At 34.6% G+C, this 18,901-nt stretch overlaps 1 protein-coding gene across 1 annotated transcript in view; it reads left to right on the top strand.

Annotated features, from left to right (window-relative positions):
• Window positions 1-18,901, top strand: part of RASA1 (RAS p21 protein activator 1) — a 60,497-nt gene that overhangs the window by 26,519 nt on the left and 15,077 nt on the right. The window contains exons 9-15 of the mRNA XM_062600534.1: window positions 2,758-2,836; window positions 5,091-5,211; window positions 7,154-7,310; window positions 9,842-9,929; window positions 12,475-12,552; window positions 14,654-14,811; window positions 15,111-15,187. Of these exons, the coding sequence (XP_062456518.1) occupies window positions 2,758-2,836; window positions 5,091-5,211; window positions 7,154-7,310; window positions 9,842-9,929; window positions 12,475-12,552; window positions 14,654-14,811; window positions 15,111-15,187 (758 nt within the window). The remainder of the gene's footprint in view (window positions 1-2,757; window positions 2,837-5,090; window positions 5,212-7,153; window positions 7,311-9,841; window positions 9,930-12,474; window positions 12,553-14,653; window positions 14,812-15,110; window positions 15,188-18,901) is intronic.

Genomic DNA, 18,901 nt, shown 5'->3' with positions numbered 1-18,901 from the left:
GTGCGCGTATCTGAAGGGAGGAAGCAAAGAAGATGCTTAGTGGTGCCTAGTGACAGGACAAGAGGTGATGGGCACAGACTGAAATACAGGAAATTTGATTTAAAAATCAGAAGAAAACTTCTGTTTCAACTGAGCACTGGAACAGGTTGTCAAAAAAAGGCTGTGGAGTCTCCATCTGTGGAGACATTCAAAACCCGAGAGGATATAGTTCTGGGCAACCTGCTCACCCTGCTTGAAGCAGGCAGATTGAAGATGATTGCCAGAGGTCATTTCCAACCTCAACTGCTCTGTGCTTCCATGAATAACTTCTATGTATGTTGCACTTTTTTTTTAGCATAAGATAACATTTCTTAGTGTTTCAATTCTGTTTTTAAAAAGTGTCATAGGAAAAGCATACTAGGCTATTTCTTTAGCCCCTTTGTCCTCTCCATCTTTACTTTTCAAAATCCAACATACATAACTCTTCCAAATTCCTGTGAAGTTCAGTTGGTGGAGGCACTTTTGGTTGGTTGCTTGGTGGTGGTGTTTTTCAGACTGATTCCATGAAAGGAAAAGATAAGAATGACAAAAACTGAGAAATGTTGACCCATCAGTTCATACAATGAACAAGCATTCAAGTTGTCTTTAATTTGACAAACAAGACAATTTGAGACTTGAGTCCATTTTTTTTTCTAACTGATCCATATTTTGATAAGCTGAACAGTATGGATCTTAACATCTTAATTCTTTTCTCTGTAATTTAACAATATGTAGAAAGTTGTTTAGTTCTGCATTTCGAGTTCTTCACTGTTTGAAATGTCAACTGTTGGAATAATCTCCTAATTCACCTACTATGTTTTGAAGGGCTGATACATCTCACGGTGATGAGATACTTTTAAAATTATCTAAGTAACCAAGACCTGGGGAGCCTAATAAGCCCTATGCTAAACATTTTACAATTACTGAAGTAACTGTAATATAGTATTGAGATTCATCTTTATTTCTGTAAATCAAACCAATCTTAATTTTTTACTTTTTTTTTTTTTTTAATTTATGCTTGTATATACATCCCCGGATACATTTGATGTAGGTTGAACTTCTGTTGTTGCTGTCAGACACTAAAAACGATTATGATCCTTATTTCCTGTCTGTTTAGATTCTTTGTCGTCGTTCTAATTTCATGTTTTACTTGTTAGGCAACTCTTATTACTTGTAAATTCACATTCTCCAGCATATTTTTCTGAAAGTATCTTGTATCTTTGTTTACAATGTCTAGTTTATTCAGCCATTTATACTGCATTAGTGACAAGGCAAATATACTATGACTATCTGAGTTGAGTTCACTTTGGGGAGAAGAGGGTTAAAGAACTAAGCTGTAGAACCATAACTCAGGTTATTCCTAAGCTCATTTTATGAAACTGCAAGAAATTAAGCAATTGCCTCTTATGTTTAGGCACTCCTCTTGGTATTTATTTTTAACCAAGAAAGGAGAGGAGACACTGACAGTCAAGGTATTCTTGATCTGATGAACTTGAAAAAAATCATATAAATCTGCTTAATTATTGATTGTCCTCATAAGAAGTTCTTAGCAATAACTGTTCAACACACAAAATAAAATGACTGAGTCATTGTTTTATGCAGTGTGATAAGGCTTAAATTTTCATGTAGAAGATATCTTGCACATACTGTATCTCAATAAAAATTGAAATAAATGATTTTAATAATAGTGACAGAGAAGTTTAAGTCATTTTATAAACTTGGAAAATTTTTTTTGTGGGAAGATTCATTGATTTATCAAGCATACGCTAGTTCATGGCTTTTAGAAGAATAAAACTGAGAAAAACTAATGCAGATGGCTTTCTGTTGCTTTACTTGTCTTCATTATTGTTCTACAGTATTCATGCATCTTTCTTGTGTTGGGCACAATTGTGTTGAATTGTAACAGGCCAAAGATCTCATTGCCTGTCTTGTTGATTAATTTACACATAGAGTATATTTGCAATGAAAAAGCACATGCGATATATTTGTTTTATACTTGATTATTTGGTTCTTTATATACAAAACATCAACCTGAACGTAAATAATTAATCTGATGTTCGTGTTGCTGTTCTTTATTACAGTGTAAATCTCAATAACTGCAAAAGTAAGTTAGAGCAGCTCAAGGATATGTTGAATTTTCGTTTTCATCTATAACTACTTCTCTCCTGATCCTGAAAATGTAATTTCTATCTGATTCTGATAATTAGAATGCAGGTTTCCCTGTAGAGGAGTGCTGTTGATAGAGAATTTAATTTAACGTGATAGCTCAGTGATCTTGAAGTATAAGCTGCATAATCTGTTACATATTTTTTTCTATTTCCCACTCCTGTACGCCTTAAAAAAAAAAAAATTTGCTTTGCACAGTGAAGTGTCTCACATTCTCCTTCCCTAGTATAGGACCTGGAAAATGATTACCACTCAAATAGCAATTTTCAGCCTGATTGGAGATCTGGGAATGCATGTGCACTACTTGAATGAAGAAAATGTAGTGTCCTCAGCTGGCACTAGTTAAAATGTTCTGCAGAGTTTAGAGTGAATGTGTTATGAATACAGTTTTGTAGATGTTCTTGGCTTCAATGTATTAGTAAGTTCTCATTGCTACAAATAGTTATGAAATTTCACATTTGATATTTGTTAGGAATTTGTGAGGAAACAGTGCATCTGCATGGAAAAGCAAATTCCTCTGCTGAGGAAAAATTAGCCAGTTTAAACTTAATCTTATTTTTCTTGCTTGAACAGTATTGCTGACATCATTGAACACTATAGAAAAGAACAGATTGTTGAAGGATATTACCTTAAAGATCCTGTTCCAATGCAGGTAAGAATATTTTTGAAGACATTGACCTTGCTGTCACCAGATGTGTTTATAAGTTAGAAACGGAATTAGAGCAGAGGGATCAATTACAATTAAACAGCATTCATCCCATCTCCGATTTTTTTTTTCTTTTCATGTGTTTCTCTTGTTTTATTCTCATGTGCATTCACTTATCAGAGGTTGGCTTGTAGTCAATACAAAAAAGTATGCACAGGAAAGCTTCTGGGATGATCAGGTGACTAGAATTGCAGGGCATGTTCTGGAATACTGTTGCCCGATAGTATAGGTTGATCCTAAGAGACCACCAATAGTAAGCCAGTCACATCATCTAGCTTTTTGTAAACTTTACAACTTGTTCTAAAATACCTGCATATTTTCTTTCCTCTCTGTTTCTAAGCTTTTCTATGTAATGATTAGAAACTTGGTTTTGATTTTCAACCTAAATAATCGTTGGCAAATCATGCTCTTTGTTACAGTTGGAAGGTACCTTTTGGCTTTCCTTTCTGCTGTATTAATACAATTTGTATTCTCCCTGAAGTCAGCTCACTAAGCTAAGCATACCAAGCTGGTCTTTTCTGTTCATAATGTTTTTGTATTTGTGCTGCTATCATTAATTCCAGTACAAGTTCACGTTTCTTGAATGTGATGGATCAGAACAGCTGGTGTACCATGTCATTAGTAATCCCCTTTTTTCTGTGGGAAATACTTGCCAGATATATTCTGGAAAATCTGTCATTCCCATAGCCACATTATATTCATAACTCAGTCATCCTGTGAATGTCTCAGCCATTCAAGTTTCTCATCCTCTGTAAGTATCAGCAGATGTAACTTCTGTGTTGTGAGACTTATGCTTATTTCATGTATTGCCAGTTGTCCTATGTGTCATCAGCGCTTCTCAGTTGTCTGATGCTCTTAACTTGCACTCTGTGGTTGAGAGAGAAGGCAAATGTGAATCCCAAGACTAATCGTTGAAAAGCTTCACTAGCAACCTTCCTCATGATTCATAATTCCTCTTGCATCATGACAATCATAATCTTAATTTTGGCTTTTTTTCATTATCCACTTATGGTTCCGGTATTAATAATTTTCTCTGTCTGATGAATTTTCCATACGTGACTGACTGCATCAAATTCTTTTAAGCTATTTGCTTATATTTTTGACTTTTCCTTTTGTTTAAAAAATCAGTAGTGTAGTTTGGTTGCATTTTTATCTCCCTTCCACATCCTGCCATCTCCTGTGTTTTTTTGAGAGAGAAGTATTTACGTTGTCTTGTGTACTGTTAGGGTCAGTTTAATGGCTTTACTACTCCCCATTTAACTTTCTTTAATGTAAATGCACACGTTGCCCTTACTCCATACATTACTGTATCTAATTTGAAATTCATTTTACAAAACTGGTGTCATTAGATCTGTTGTGTTTTATACTGTTTCTCTTGTAGTTTATTAGCATCATCTCTAGTTCATTAAAAAAAAAAAGTTGATACTGCTTTTCATCTCATCTTTGTCATATTACAGGAAGGGAATGGGGAGGAGGAAGAAAAATAGAATATTTAGTATGGAACATGCATATATCACTTTTCATCTCAATGCTGTCCTTATGCTTGACAGTCTTGCTTTTTCATGTTTTCTTATGGTTGATCTGTGTACCTAGTAATGTCAAACTTGACTTTTGGCCATTCACAGTTAATATTTACATTTCCAAATCTTAGTTTTCTGTGTGAATTGGTCCATTTTCTTTTTCCTGTTTCTGCGTCCTCCTGTTATCTTCTGTTAGAATGCTACTCATTTGGGACAAACGGGTGCTGATGTGATTAGTGAGGGCCTGTGCAACTTTGTGTATGAATTGATTAATTCTAACATGATCTGTACCATTCTTGTTACTTCAGGTTTCTCTAATTAGTCAGTCCCAAAAGCTTTGGGACTGTTAGAAACTATATAACCTTCAAAGACTTGTATAAGTTTTACTAAAATAACTGTGAAACATTCTACTTTCTATTTGTTATTTACAAAGTAGCATCTGAGTCTTTTTTTAAAGGTTGGTTGGTATTTAAAAATTACTTTTCTTCTTATATCATAGTTTTGAGGTAATTGTTTCCCAAGAAATTTTATTAAAAATATATTGTTAAATAGAACACTTGGAGAACAGTAGAGGAGATTTGGTAGTATTCAATAAGATGATTTTGATTGCAGCTTTGTAGTGTGCAATTGTTTCACAGCAATTCCTGAACTTAAATGTTGATTTCTTCCTTGTTTACTAGCATCAAGAACAAGTGCTTAATGATACAGTGGATGGAAGAGAAATCTACAATACAATTCGTCGCAAAACAAAGGATGCTTTTTATAAAAATATTGTCAAAAAAGGTTATCTTCTAAAGAAAAGTGAGTTCTGTTTTAGCGCTATAAAATACTTCTCCAGAGATATGCAGTGGGCTTAATACACTACTGGCGTTAGAAAAGATAAATTTGAAGCTAACATTGAAAAAGTTATAAAAAGCTTGTAAAAAGAATGTGGAAATTTCTTTTTCCTTAAGCACATTAGTACAAACACGTAATACATAAAATTACATGTAATGTAAAATTGTTGATTGGCAGCTCAAAAACGAGACACCTTTGTTGAAGATGACGTTCAAACTTATTAAATGGGGTGTATTTTCATGGAACATTCATATTTAATATGGAATTCATTAAATTTTAGCTGATAGAGAATGGGTTAAAGAGCTAGAATAATGTAAACCACTACGTTCATTGGAGACCAAAGCTTGTTTAATTTTGTTATTCCAATTTAGCTGATGTGTTTAATTTAAAATGTATGTTACAGTCTACAAGATACATGGACAAAACCTTTAAAAATTCACTACCACTGTTATAGTCAACATAACGTACAATAAATGGATTGAGAAATGACTGTTTGACACATTTCAATGTATCTCTTAAATTATTTTTGAGTAAGTCTTTGAATTTCTGAGGAAGCTGGTTCAAATGTCACTTGTTTGGTTGTTTTTAATCAGCTTCAGTGGAAACAGGAAAAACTATAATAAGGCTTTTGTAGATGACAGCTACCATAACTAAGAGGATAGGTTACAGATAGTGATCTGGATAGGAAGTAAAAGTGAGAAAGAAGGGTAAGCATTTAAATATAGCCAAATGTAAGAGGCACATTCAAAGGAAATAAAAACTGTAGAACCTCTGAGTAGAGCAAGGAAAGCATCTCTTCTGTTGGGAGTGCTAATTCTAGGAGAAGATGTGGAGGGATATGATAGAGTAAGGAATCAGCTGAAAATAAACTTCAAGCCTTTAGCTAGAATGCTTAATGACAAACTTTAAATGCACAAACAGGAGCAGTGAGTAGGTGTGGAGGGGTGTGCATTACCTGCATATAGAACAGAAATTTAATAAAATCACTGTTCCATTTAGTAGATCAAGTATATTAACAGCATGTTAAAGTTGTCTCTTCAAAACAGTGAGTATTAGCGCGTGTGTATTGAGGGCTGTGGTGGATTTGTGATCATCAAAGTTTAAAATTAAGACTGAATATTTTTCTAAAAGGTGTTGTGGCTTAAGTGTGAATTAGTTACGGAAAGTTCTGTATCTGTTTTAATTCAGAGGACCTTAAACAATGAGTGATTTATTTGTGATTTAGTCAATAGCTAAATCCACATTTCACATATAATGTGTTTTCCAGCAAAGCTTGAAGTTAAATCCCCAGTAATTAAAATGCCACTTTGTGCTTGCACACATTTGTCTAAAGCATGTGGAATTGGTCAAATTTTGGATATAGGTGGATTTGGGACATGGTTCTGATCCAGGATTGCATATAATGTATTCCCATTTCTATTTTTCAGTTGTACTGTTTTAAGATGTTGTGATATAATCTGTTACATACTAGTCAGCTGATGAGAGTTTAGGAATAGTTTTCACATATCAAGAGTCTAATTCTTAATTAAAATGGGTGCCATAAATTGGATCACTTGGTACCAAGGCGTTGTTGGCAAACTGTATAGGCACACTTCCCATGGATGTGTACTGAACTGTCCAGACAGCCAGTATGCACTTGCTTAATCCTGTTGTAATTAGTGATAACGTTTATAGAACTGTCGGCAACTGTGCCTGAATCTGGGAATAGGGTCTGGTTTTAGCTACTTGTTACATAAAACTGAGTACATATACTGACTTTTTTTTTAAAACTTAAATATAATTAACTTTGTTCTTAATGTCGTTCTTTTGTTTGTAATTTGATGAAAGGCTTACTGCCTTCTTTTGTTTTCTTCATTTACACAATGTGCTTTTTTAAAAAAACATTGTAACTTTTTACTTTCCACAGGTAAAGGAAAGAGATGGAAAAACCTGTACTTTATATTAGAGGGAAATGATGCCCAGCTTATTTATTTTGAAAGTGAAAAACGAGCCACAAAACCCAAAGGATTAATAGACCTTAGTGTGTGTTCTGTGTATGGAGTACATGACAGCTTGTTTGGCAGGTAGGACAGTGACTTTTAATTTTCATGCATGCAGCAGGACAGTTAACTGCTATTTTGAGGTATGTACAAAATACTGACATCATCACTAGTGAACAGGTTGCCCTAGCTTGACAAGTTTGTTCGTTGACACCTGAGCCGTGGTGGTTGTCCGCATACATTTCTTTAGTGTCTGATGGTTGTAAAATAAAAGCATTGTGACTCTTAGTTCATGTTCTGTTTTATTTTGTAATTGGGATAGATTGCAGGGGCATATATAAACAGCTGATCATAGTAACTTGTTAAGCCATGGCAATTCATTGCTAGTGACTGCTCATAAACAATTTCTAGTTAAAGATTTTAGAACTTCTATTAAGCTTTTTTTTGTGTAGTAAAATGCAATAATTTGGGTGCTTTTGCACTGCCATTTTTCAACACAAATATATTGTTCCATGTTTTGCATTAAGGACATTAAAGAGATTATGAACTACCTCTGAGGGCTTTAATCCTGTTGAACTAATGTAACGGAAAGATAAGACAACAACTTTGTCAATTCCAAAATACCTTCATTCTTTTTGATAGATTTTTTTGAAAGCTAATTGGTCAGATAATTTGTAAGTCCTCTTTGTATTTAAGAATCAGTACTCTTGTCAGATTAGAGCAATGTTAAAGGAGTAAGTAAGCTAGGTCGTATAAGCAAACAGTCTTTCAAATTTATTTTTGCAAGATAGTTAGATTCAGTGATCATTTTCACATGAAGCTTTGTTTACTGCATTACTTTTGATATTCAAAATATAACAACTGCAATGATGTGATTATCAGCAAAGAAATTGGAATCAAGAGACTTCCGGATATCACTGGTAATTAACAAAGAGGTGGCATCATCTATTCATTGAAAATTTTTAAAATTCAACATCTTCGCTGAATGTAATATGATGTAGAAGACAGACACGTTTACTCCTATGAGTGTTACCCTTTTCCTTACAAGTGCATGCCTTTTCTCATAATACAGATAGAAAAGCATATTAAATAGAAATTGTAATATTTATTAATATCTTAATATTTATTTTCAAATGATATTTAGTTGACTTCACACTATCTCTGTGAAAGGAGTTGAAAATGCTTAAAGTTAGTGGCATTTCTTAAGCTGCAAAAATCTGGTTCTGCTCTATCTGTTTTTTTTTCCTAAGCATTTCTAAGCATTTTTCTTCAGCATTTAAAAAAAAAAAAAACTAATTGGAATGAGGAGTATGTAAGTAGAGGAGTACCAGCATAATTAAAAAAAATCACTGAAATGTTCCTCATAAAAGGTGTCAATTACACAGGAAGCTTTGGTGCCAATATTATACAAGGAACATTTTGGTTAATGGTGACTGTTTCTTAAGCGGTTTCCAAAAAGCGCTGTGTTGTGAGTTAAAATCTAGTTGGCAAGTGAGTGGTACTGAGAGTGTGGGTACAAAATACTGCGTGTTTGCACAGCCTTGGGGAGCTGTTGATGAAGAACAGTACTTGAGACAAAATTACTCCTCTAAAAGTTGCCTTTTCCCTTTTTCTGGGAAGTACAGTGGAGGCTGTAGCTTTGCATGTGTTTGGCAGTTAAGTAGCCTCTAATCTGACAACTTCCTGCTCTCTTCCTGTGCTCCTCTGGCATGGCTACAAAATGCCATGCCAGTGTCTCTCTAAGCAGTAAAATGCGTTGGGAGAGTGGGAGGCTGAAGACTGAAACATTGCTTCCAGATGAAGTAAGAGCCTTCATGTAAACCTGTATATGGGAGATCTGAATTTTTTTTGAATGTAATGTGGAAGGCCATGAATCAAGTGTGCACTTTAAATAGCTTGTAATTTAATGATACAAAATCTTTTCAATGGACTTCTTGACAAATGAGTGTAGGAACACAAAATGACCAAAAAAACATTTCTAATTGCATTTAAGGTTGTAGAAGTTTGTGTCCACATACATTTGATGATTAGTATGTGATCCAGTACACATTTATTGGTTGAGAGCTGTGAAACAGATTCAGATTTCTTATGTTAATACAGTTTCACTAACTGCTAAAAGAACGAATTCAGAATGTATGATTAATTGCTAGGGAGCTAATGCTGTACACTTGTACACCTTTAAAATGTGTGTGGGAATAGTCCTCGTTAACAGCTTTTTTTACTTATGAGACTTTTTTGCCTTGACCGTCAGTGATACGTGTGTATTCTGTGCCGAGCGTTCAAGAAGTTTAAGGATTCTGAAATACACTACTGAAGAGCAGTGTGGTTTTTATTTTATTTAGCTTTTGAAATTACATAATTTATTCAAACCAAAATGCACTTTTGAAAAACTTAGCAATTTTTCCTGTTGGAGTTCGTCCTGTTTCCATGTATGATGATAATAAGGTTGGGGAGCAGGGGAAGTTATGCTATGTTCAGCGTTCCTTACTGTCACACAGAAGGAATTTACTAGTTCAGCTTGAACTTCATTTTGGCAGAGAACAACAAGTGAAGATGTTTGTTGATATTATCAAAGAATACTAAAACTTACTCTTTTTGTCTTACTTATTTTCAAGGCCAAACTGTTTTCAGATAGTAGTTCAGCACTTTAGTGAAGAGCATTACATCTTCTATTTTGCAGGAGAAACTCCAGAACAAGCACAGGTGAGAGCTTTTGTTGGTAAATATAACTTTTTTGTCTTGTAATATGTGATGCTGTTACCTTTCTGTAACAGGAAGCAAATGTACCACGAATAAATAGTGGCTGTGTCTACATAGGCAAATATTACCATATAACAGATTTGTAAAGAAAACAGCTGGTGCTGAGAAACTAGCAATTACATTCCCCACACCTTAGGGATATCCTTTGGATAAGCTCTAGTTTGGTACACACATTGAAGTTCTGTTATCTTCCCTAGATGTTTCTGGAGAGCATCTTTTTGGAGTAGTTTAATCCAAAATTATTTGTTCTCCAGGACTTTTCCATGATATAAACCAGAGCATGGTAAGTGTGAGTGATTGGGAGTTTTGCTTCAAGAGCACGTTCCTGGTATGAACCAGGTTAATACAGGTATGTCCAGTGATTAAAGCATACTGAGCAATTGGCTTTTACAATTATTTGTCCTGTTTGTAAAGCATTGTTCTTTAGTATTTGGCCCTGATCTTGCGCAAAAGGTAATTTTCTGTTTTTAATTTGGTATTGTTAAGTTGTTAACTGTCTACCAGTTATGTTTGATAAAAAAATTATAGCATTGGAGCTTAATTCTATAAGAGTCTTTTGCCAATGGGAAGGGTATATTAGATATGACAGTGTTTCTAGTCATCAAATTGTTTCGTCAGTCCACAGTCTGAAATGCACCCATAGCATCAGAAATTAAGCTTTGCATTTGATTTTCTTTAATTAAAGCTGTTGAGAGCATTTATACGCTGCTATTCAAATAAGCATGTATAAATTTAGTTTCCATTTCTTTTATACACAGGAATGCACAAATTTTCATGTTAAATTGATACACATATACAAAAGTCACTTAAATGACATCAGAACAATGAAGTGGTATTTGTCTCACAACACTTAACGTACTGTCTTTGAGAAGCATCGTGCACTATAATAATTAATAATAACAAATATTAATATCCACAGTCGTGAATGTAGGCTTCATTGTTATTACGTATGCAATGTCTTGTGTTCTAAAATTGAAAAAAACCTTCAAAGTAATTTAATGTCTAACAGGTAGAATATCCTGTCTTGTTTCCTGAACGCTTGGTGTAATCTACTTTTGTTTTAGATCTGTGTAATATTTAAGCTGTTCAGTGCATTTTTACAGAACAGTGAGATGTTTTTTATAAAATTATTTTGACCCAGGCAAATTAGATCCTTTATAGATACTTCTGTTTTGAGAAGTTTCAGCTTTCTATACCGTGTGTTATTTCTTGGAAGAATAGTTTTACTTGTATATTAAGAAAATTTGATGGATTTCATATAACATGGTAAATAAATACCAAAGCAGCCATCCAATGAGTTACATATCGTCTTTGACGTTTGTACAAAGCGTTACTCGACATAATAATGTGAAGTGTAGCCTCATGCTTTTGTTGCTGTGCCTACTATAGCACACTGCTCATTAAAACTTTGTGATGTAGTTTGAAGTTCTTTCTTTTGTGGAAGGTTTTGAAAGCTAAAACCTTACTCTAAGTGGGTTACTTGAGACTAGCTGCATTTTAGGGTGTGCCTGTGCTAATGTGGAAGGTAATATGGAGATTGAAACTTTTTTTAATGACATTTTTCAATTGCTCTTTGAGAGTAGGTAGCAGAACTTTGACATAAAGCCTCATGAAGACTGACCGTTAGTCAAAAACTACATTTTGTGGTTTACAAGAGCAATACTAACTTGAGGATGGGGCCAAAAACATGAGAATGAGGCTACAATGTATCTTGCACCTTCCAAAGTTAAGAACTCCTACAAAGCTCTTTTGTCCCTACTTTTTCAGGCTGCAGTGACTTTTCAGAGGTGGTCATGCTAGCTAGTAATGCCTCTTAGCAGCCTATCTGAAGAAAAAACATGGATAAAGACCTACACTCAGCTTGGTGTTAGACAACCTGTTTATTTTCCTGTTCAGAGTGAAATCCATCCACTTTGCTTTATGCATTTGTAAGCAGAAGGAACCGGGGGCGCAGGATACACTTTTCAGTGTTTCTCTGTTAAAGCTATGTTTTTTTGTTTTTTTGTTTTTTTTTTGCTTGCTTGAAGTATTTGCAGTAAAATTTGACTGCAATACAGAAATGATAGAATGATCAGAACACATTTTGGCTATTAACTGTTATTTTTCTCAGAAGCGACCAAGTTTTGCTTCATTTTGTCCACCATATGTAATTTAATGCAATATTAGTAGACTGGAAAATTGGTAAAGGTCACATGGTATAGCCATTATTAATGCTTGGTATTTCTAAAAGAGAAAATGCTTCATATTTGCAAATCCTTTATTTGATTTTACCAAGTGGAGATATGAATTTTGCTTTAATACTCAAATATGCATAATTTTGAGTTACACAAAACTTAGTGATTTTTTTTTCTCCCTCAGAATAAAGGAGCAACTTCAGATACTTTATCCTTTTTTTTTTCTATTTACTTATTTATTTGGCATATCTGCTTCAGTGCAAGAAGCTGTTTTGGACTTTGTTTTGATTCTGTTCGATGTGCTTCTTTCTTAGGACTGGATGAAAGCTCTGCAGATGTTTTGCAGTTTAAGGAAGACCAGTCCAGGGACATCAAATAAGCGCCTACGTCAGGTGAAGCTGTATAGATACGGTGGATTTGGGAGCAGAGGGGAAGAGTGTTTTGTCTCCTTGTTGAAAAATGATACTAATAAATGTCAAGAGTTTTCCATTCAACACTAGTAATCCTGCATGTGCTTTTTTGAGTGATGCAGTACTCTGGTTAAACCAGTTGGAATAACTTCATTTGTGGCTGTATCCATGCATACACAAAGAAGAAAATGTTCTTTATAATCTGCAGGTGCTTTGCTAGGTATTTTTGACCACATTTGAGTAAAATTCACCACATATGGGAAACTTGAAAGGCTTAACAGACTTACTTTACATGCAACCAGGATACTAGTATAACTGCTTATTTTCAGTGAGAAGTGCATGTTCAACCATGCTTGTGGCTTAATTTATGTTGAGCTCCTTAAAGTGCTGTTTTGATCAGAAGAGGTGCTCAGAGGTAGAGGACAGATAGTCATAAACAGCAAAGTCTGTAATGATTGGTGAATAACAGGAAAATACTTCAAAGAATCCCTGGTATCTTTGAATGCAAGGAACATTGAAAGTAGCTATTTAATTAAAACAGAATAAACAGTAATATATGATGTTTTTCAGGAAACGTAGAATTATTCTGTGATCAGAATATATTAAAGATCAAAAATGTTAAAGATGATTTGAGTACTTCTGAAGAACCAAACAGGGTGAATAAACAGATCAACTAGCAGATGAAACTAGGGACTGGTAATCTAAACTAGTTCTGACGTGACTTTAAAAAGCCAAGAAAATATTAGGCTATATGAAAGAAGAGAATAGAAGATATGATGCTATTTTATATATTTGGCATTATCATTTAAAATACCGTAGTTAATTTTAATCACCTTATATCGTAATGTATAAAGGAAACATGAGAGAGAGATTTTCACTGAAGGCTACGATGAGTGAAAATTTCTAAAGTGAATACGCATGGAAAGTGTGGAAAGTTTACAGTTTTGTGAAAAAACAGTGTAAATGATAGAAGTAAGTAAAAGTGTGTAAAGATCAAAAATCAAATAATCAAACACTTCTATTTTTATCTTACACAGTTTTCTTCAGGGAGACTTAATGTTAAATTAAGAGAAAACATAGTGGATGCTACGATCTATTTGTGTTTACGTGTTCTGCACATTACAGTGGAAGAAAAAAGCTAATAAGTGTTTACTGAACACTTTATGCTACTTTATGACATAAGCTGTCTTCTGGTGGAGTTTGAAGAAACTTTACTATGAATTTTTATGTAAAGATGGGTTTCCAGGGTTTCTTGAACTGTCCTTTGTAACTTATGGTCCTGAATATTTGAATTTAAATGGAATATTGACCTGATCAAGTATATTTCCTGTACTGATTGTCTAATTTGACTTTTGTTGGTATCAGTAGATGTTGGATTGAGCTATGAATTTCATGCAACTTAGAAATTTTTATGGAAGTAGATCATTTAAAACATTCATTCTTATTGTAAAAGATATCAGAGAGCTTACTTTTCATTTTCAGGAAATTTGGAATAGCCAAGTGCTATAATTTTGAGAATCTGTAGTATAGATGAATGTTTTCGTTTTAGTGGAAAACAGGTTGTAATGTGCTGAACAAGGAAACTTTAGGAAGTCTGCTAGGGAAACCCCAAATATCCCATTGTTTGAGTAGTCCATTGCTTTTAAATAAGATGTCTGTAACTTAAGTCAGTCATGTAACTTAAGTTATATGACTTGAAACTTAAGTTGTCTATGACATAGGCATCTAAGCCTGATGTCTATGACTTCAGTAGAATTTGCTATGCACAGAAAAGTTAATGCTTGCATTTCCTAATGTTTTATAGAGATAGCTTTAAAGGATAAAAATAAGATGCATTAAAAACATGGTGCTGGAGATTTTTTTCAATAGTTATATTTGAGTTGCTCTTAATTTGTCACTGGTGCCTCTTAAAATGTTGTTCGATTACTCTTGTTCTTGTTTCTCATGTTCGGAAACTATAGTTTGTATTTGGTATTTATACATTAACATTAAGCCTCCACAAGGGGAACAATTCCGTTCTTGGGGGAGGAGGGATTGTTTTATTCTTTAGCAAAAAGAAATAAATTTTGTGTATTTTCTTTAGGTCAGCAGTCTTATTTTGCATGTAGAAGAAGCTCATACGCTCCCTGTAAAGCATTTTACTAATCCGTATTGTAACATCTACCTGAACAGTGTCCAGGTAGCAAAAACACACATCAGGGAAGGGCAGAACCCTGTATGGTCAGAAGAATTTGTCTTTGAGTAAGTCTTAATCTTCTTGAATTATTGAATTTCACTTGAAAGTTTAATTGCCTTTAAAAAAATCTGAACACTATGTAGAATGTTTTGCATATTAAGAAAAAAAAATGTATATGTGGTTATACAGCTAGTTGCCTTTTGGCCACAAATGCTTTGTCAGAATGTTCTGTAGGCACCTAAGTACCTCTGTTAATATAAGTGTCTTTAGCTGATGGTGAAAACTGAGGATTGAAATAACTTCAGAATAACTTTAAATGCTGGCAAGGATAGTATTAATTGAGGCTTTCTGTCTTTTCTCCTAGTGATCTTTCATCTGATATTAATAGATTTGAGATAAGCCTTAGTAACAAAACAAAGAAAAGTAAAGATCCAGATATATGTAAGTATATTCCTGTAAAATTTTATATATAGCGACAATAGATACTTTTTGCAATTGTCATTACTCCTGTCAAGCATTGTCACAGGAGAATTAAGTATACTGTATTTTTATGTTTTTCATACCACTGTTAGTATGTTTTGGATATCCGTTACTCTGCATTAATGTTTTCTACAGTGAGAACTTGCATGATTTTTAGTAATAAAATGTACTGTAATCCAACTCTTACGGCTTTGGTAGCTCTGTTCTATAATAGATTATACAGTGACCGTGTTTAGCAAAAAGCAGGAAGAAAGAGAGGCTGCTCTATAAAATGCAAAATTTTGCAAAGTTCACTCCTTTAAGTTTCTTTAAGCCTGACTGTGTGGAATTTGTTTTGTCCTTTTCTTTTTTTTTTCTTTTTTTTTTTTTTGTTGTTGTTGTTGCTTCCCAAAGGGAGGAAAGGTAGTACTTTCACTATTAAAAAAAATGCACACAAGAAAAGCATGAAAAAACTTTGTCAGTCTCTAGAGCAAAATTTTCCCACTGTTTTCTTTTTTCCTGTTTTCTGTCATCTGTGTACCTTTCTTGAGTCACGCTTGGGCTTATAGCTGATTTTACCTCCATTTTACTTTGAATGGAAAAGGACTTTGCTTCCTTTTGCATTTTATAGAAGTTCCCAGGAATTTACTTTCCTTTTCCCATCTAGACAGCTTCTTCAATTGTTGTTTTGTTTATATTCCAGCAAATTAGTATCAAGATGGATAGGTGATAAGATAATAGCGGGGTGTAAAGCTGTCAGCTTTCTAGAAAAGAAAGGACTTGATTTGAGAAACTTGTATCCTAAGCTTTTAGATGTGAGAATTTTTTTTGTTTTAGTTCTCTTCCCACACAATGTGTTTTTAGGCTTTTTCTTTTATTCAAGGTATTTTGTTTCCAACGGTATTTGTTCTGCAGTAACTTCAGCCCTTTACCTCCTCTTTGCCAGCAGTGCAGGCCTTTCTAAGATTTCTTACAAGTATTTTTCTTTTCCATGTGTTCGGACTTGTCTGTTCTGAAGCCTGGCACAGTACTTACCTATTGCTGTTCTTTTCAGTTTGTATATATGGTGTTACTAGCCTGTCAGGTTTGCTGCTTGATTTTTTTCACAGAATAGATCTGTAGGGAAACCCTGATCCAAGTAGAATTACTACTCGGATTGAATGCTCTTGTAGAACCTAATTCAGTTTCAGAACTCTTGCCCCTTCGTGTGACTACAGAATTTTCTGCGTACCGGGAGGAAAAAGATACCTCCCCTCTGTCAGACAAAAGGACTATCCAATTGTAATTGTAATTTTGTTCTGTATTTTTGTATTCTTTTGAGCTAGAAAATTCTTCTCTAGGACACAGCTCTGGCTAGTAAGAGAACCTTTTAAAGCATAATTCATGAATGAAATATGGAAGTAACAAAATATTGTTGTAGTTTCCTTCTCTGTCTGGTTTAAGGAGATTGTGTTGGCTTTGGGTGTATCTAACTGGTGGAAGTTGATGGAACATTTCCAGGTCAGGATGCTTGGCGATGTTTCTGAGTTGCAGTTAGGTAGACTCTTAAAGCATAGCCCAATGATCCTTTCCTTGTGGGATAAGGAATAGACTAAATCAACTGGAATTGACTTATCTCGGCCTACGTTCCCACCTGTATTAAAAATGTGAAGTATATGGGAAAAATCTGAGCTAAAGCAGACCTTATCCAACTTACCTGTGTGCTGTGTTGCCTTAAACAGCCTCTCCAAAAGCAAGAGAATCAGTTTTTCAATGTTACCCTTCTCAGCCACAGTTGTTAAACATAGATCACTCTGAAGTGGGTTGTCAGCTTTCCTGCTTGCTTTTTCTGCTGTATATAGGAGATTGAGGACTCAAAAATCTAGTATTGGTTTCACTGCTTCATTTTTCTCATCATGCACAGAAGTAAATACTAAAAGTATTTTTTGACTTAGGAGTTTACCTATTAAGTATTCATTCTGTAATTATTTTAATATTTTTGCTTTTAAGAGGTCACTTCAGATATTCAGAAATAATGATACTAAACAGTATAGCATAAATTCTGATTTTTATTTTACTATCAGTATTTTTGTATGTGAATTTATTCAAGTGTATATAAACATTCTTGAAAAAATAAATCCTAGGAGATCAGAAATGTGTTAGTAGGTTTTGAAACTGTTATGCTCATGTTTTGTCAGACAGTGGAACCAGTAAATCTCTCAGAGCAGTTCCATGTAGGGAATGGCTACAATGTTGGGGTGGAATTTCTGGTTTGGTTTTGCACCAGGATTGCAACTGGGAAGTTGGTTAACTTCAAATTCATTCATGTTGAAAAACAAAACACATTGAGGCAGTCACCTCATACAGGCAAGTCCATAAAGCAAAATTTTAGCTTCTTTTCTTTTAACAAAAATTTATTACTGTGCTGCGTATTTGCCAGTGGCACTGGAAAATAAGCCTACTGTGGCAGGGTTAAGACTTAATTTCTTCACTCCCATATAGGGAGCAAATGTGCGCTAAACACATTTGCAGCCAGGTGGGTAACACTCTGGCAGACGTGTGGACTTTGGATAATTGGTAGAAACTCAGACTGGAGCCTGTGAGGCACTTACTAATGGTAGCAACAATATATATATCCATTGCTGCAAAAGAACAAAGGGTGTCCACAGTGCTTTCTTTGAAGAACAGACCGAGTATAAAAAGGTTCCAGCCCTTAACAGCTCCTTGTGAGCTTGTAGAAAGGGTTGTTAGTGAGTTGTACATGGAAAGCTAGGATTTAGTATACCCATCTATTGAACTTTTTTGTTTTATTTTGTTGACATTTAGATGGGCTTTTATTCTGAATCAGTTATGGTAAATGTTTTTCAAGGGGGAGGGGGACAATAAAGGCTCCACTATAAATTTGGGTTTATTTCTAGTCTAAGGAAAATATAAATTTGAACAATCCCAGGTTAGCATTGTTAACCATCAAAATATAAACTTACTACTAGTTACTAATCCCTGTGTATGAACCTTATATATGCAAGCAACATGAGAAGGAAGAGAGACTTTGAGTTACAGATGCTTGAGAGCTTTGGTGCTGGGAAGATATATTCTAAGAAGGTTATTTGCTTATCTGTCCTGAAGCGATTGCCCCATCCACACTTGTGATAAACAGCAATGATAATGAATTGGCTTACTTGCTACTTGACTGACCTGCGTGTGTTACCTTATATTAAATGGTCAACTGCAAAGACTATGAAATATTCCCCTGGAAGGTCTTTAAGTGCACATGGTAAATGTGGTAGTGTTTAGTTCAATGGTCTGATTAGACAAATGATGCGCCAACACATATTCCAAAACTGGGGCAGTAGAAAGTCTGCTAGAACAGTTGCTAATTTCAGCAATGCAGTGTTGTCTATAGGCTTTGCAGAAAAGTGAGGAAAAAAGGAGATGTGAGGAAAAAAGGTGATGAGACACTTTTTTACTATTATTGCGAGTGACTCAGTTGAACATAGATCTTGATGAGATGAACAGAACAAGGGTACTTTCTTGAAAGGTCCAGACTGACACAGTAGAGGTGAAACGTGGAGGGGATTATATATCCCCTCTCAGGAAGTTGTAGATAATTTATAGGTAGAATGTTCTCTTCAGTGTCCGGGCTGAGAAACAGCTCTCCACAGGAGAGGGTGGGCTTAGTTGGGAATGGTCAGTGAGTTGTTTGCTGCAGCTTGCTCA

Source organism: Rhea pennata, chromosome Z (assembly GCF_028389875.1).
Source record: "Rhea pennata isolate bPtePen1 chromosome Z, bPtePen1.pri, whole genome shotgun sequence".
NCBI classification, from domain to species: domain Eukaryota; kingdom Metazoa; phylum Chordata; class Aves; order Rheiformes; family Rheidae; genus Rhea; species Rhea pennata.
This window is presented reverse-complemented; position numbering and strand designations above follow the sequence as displayed.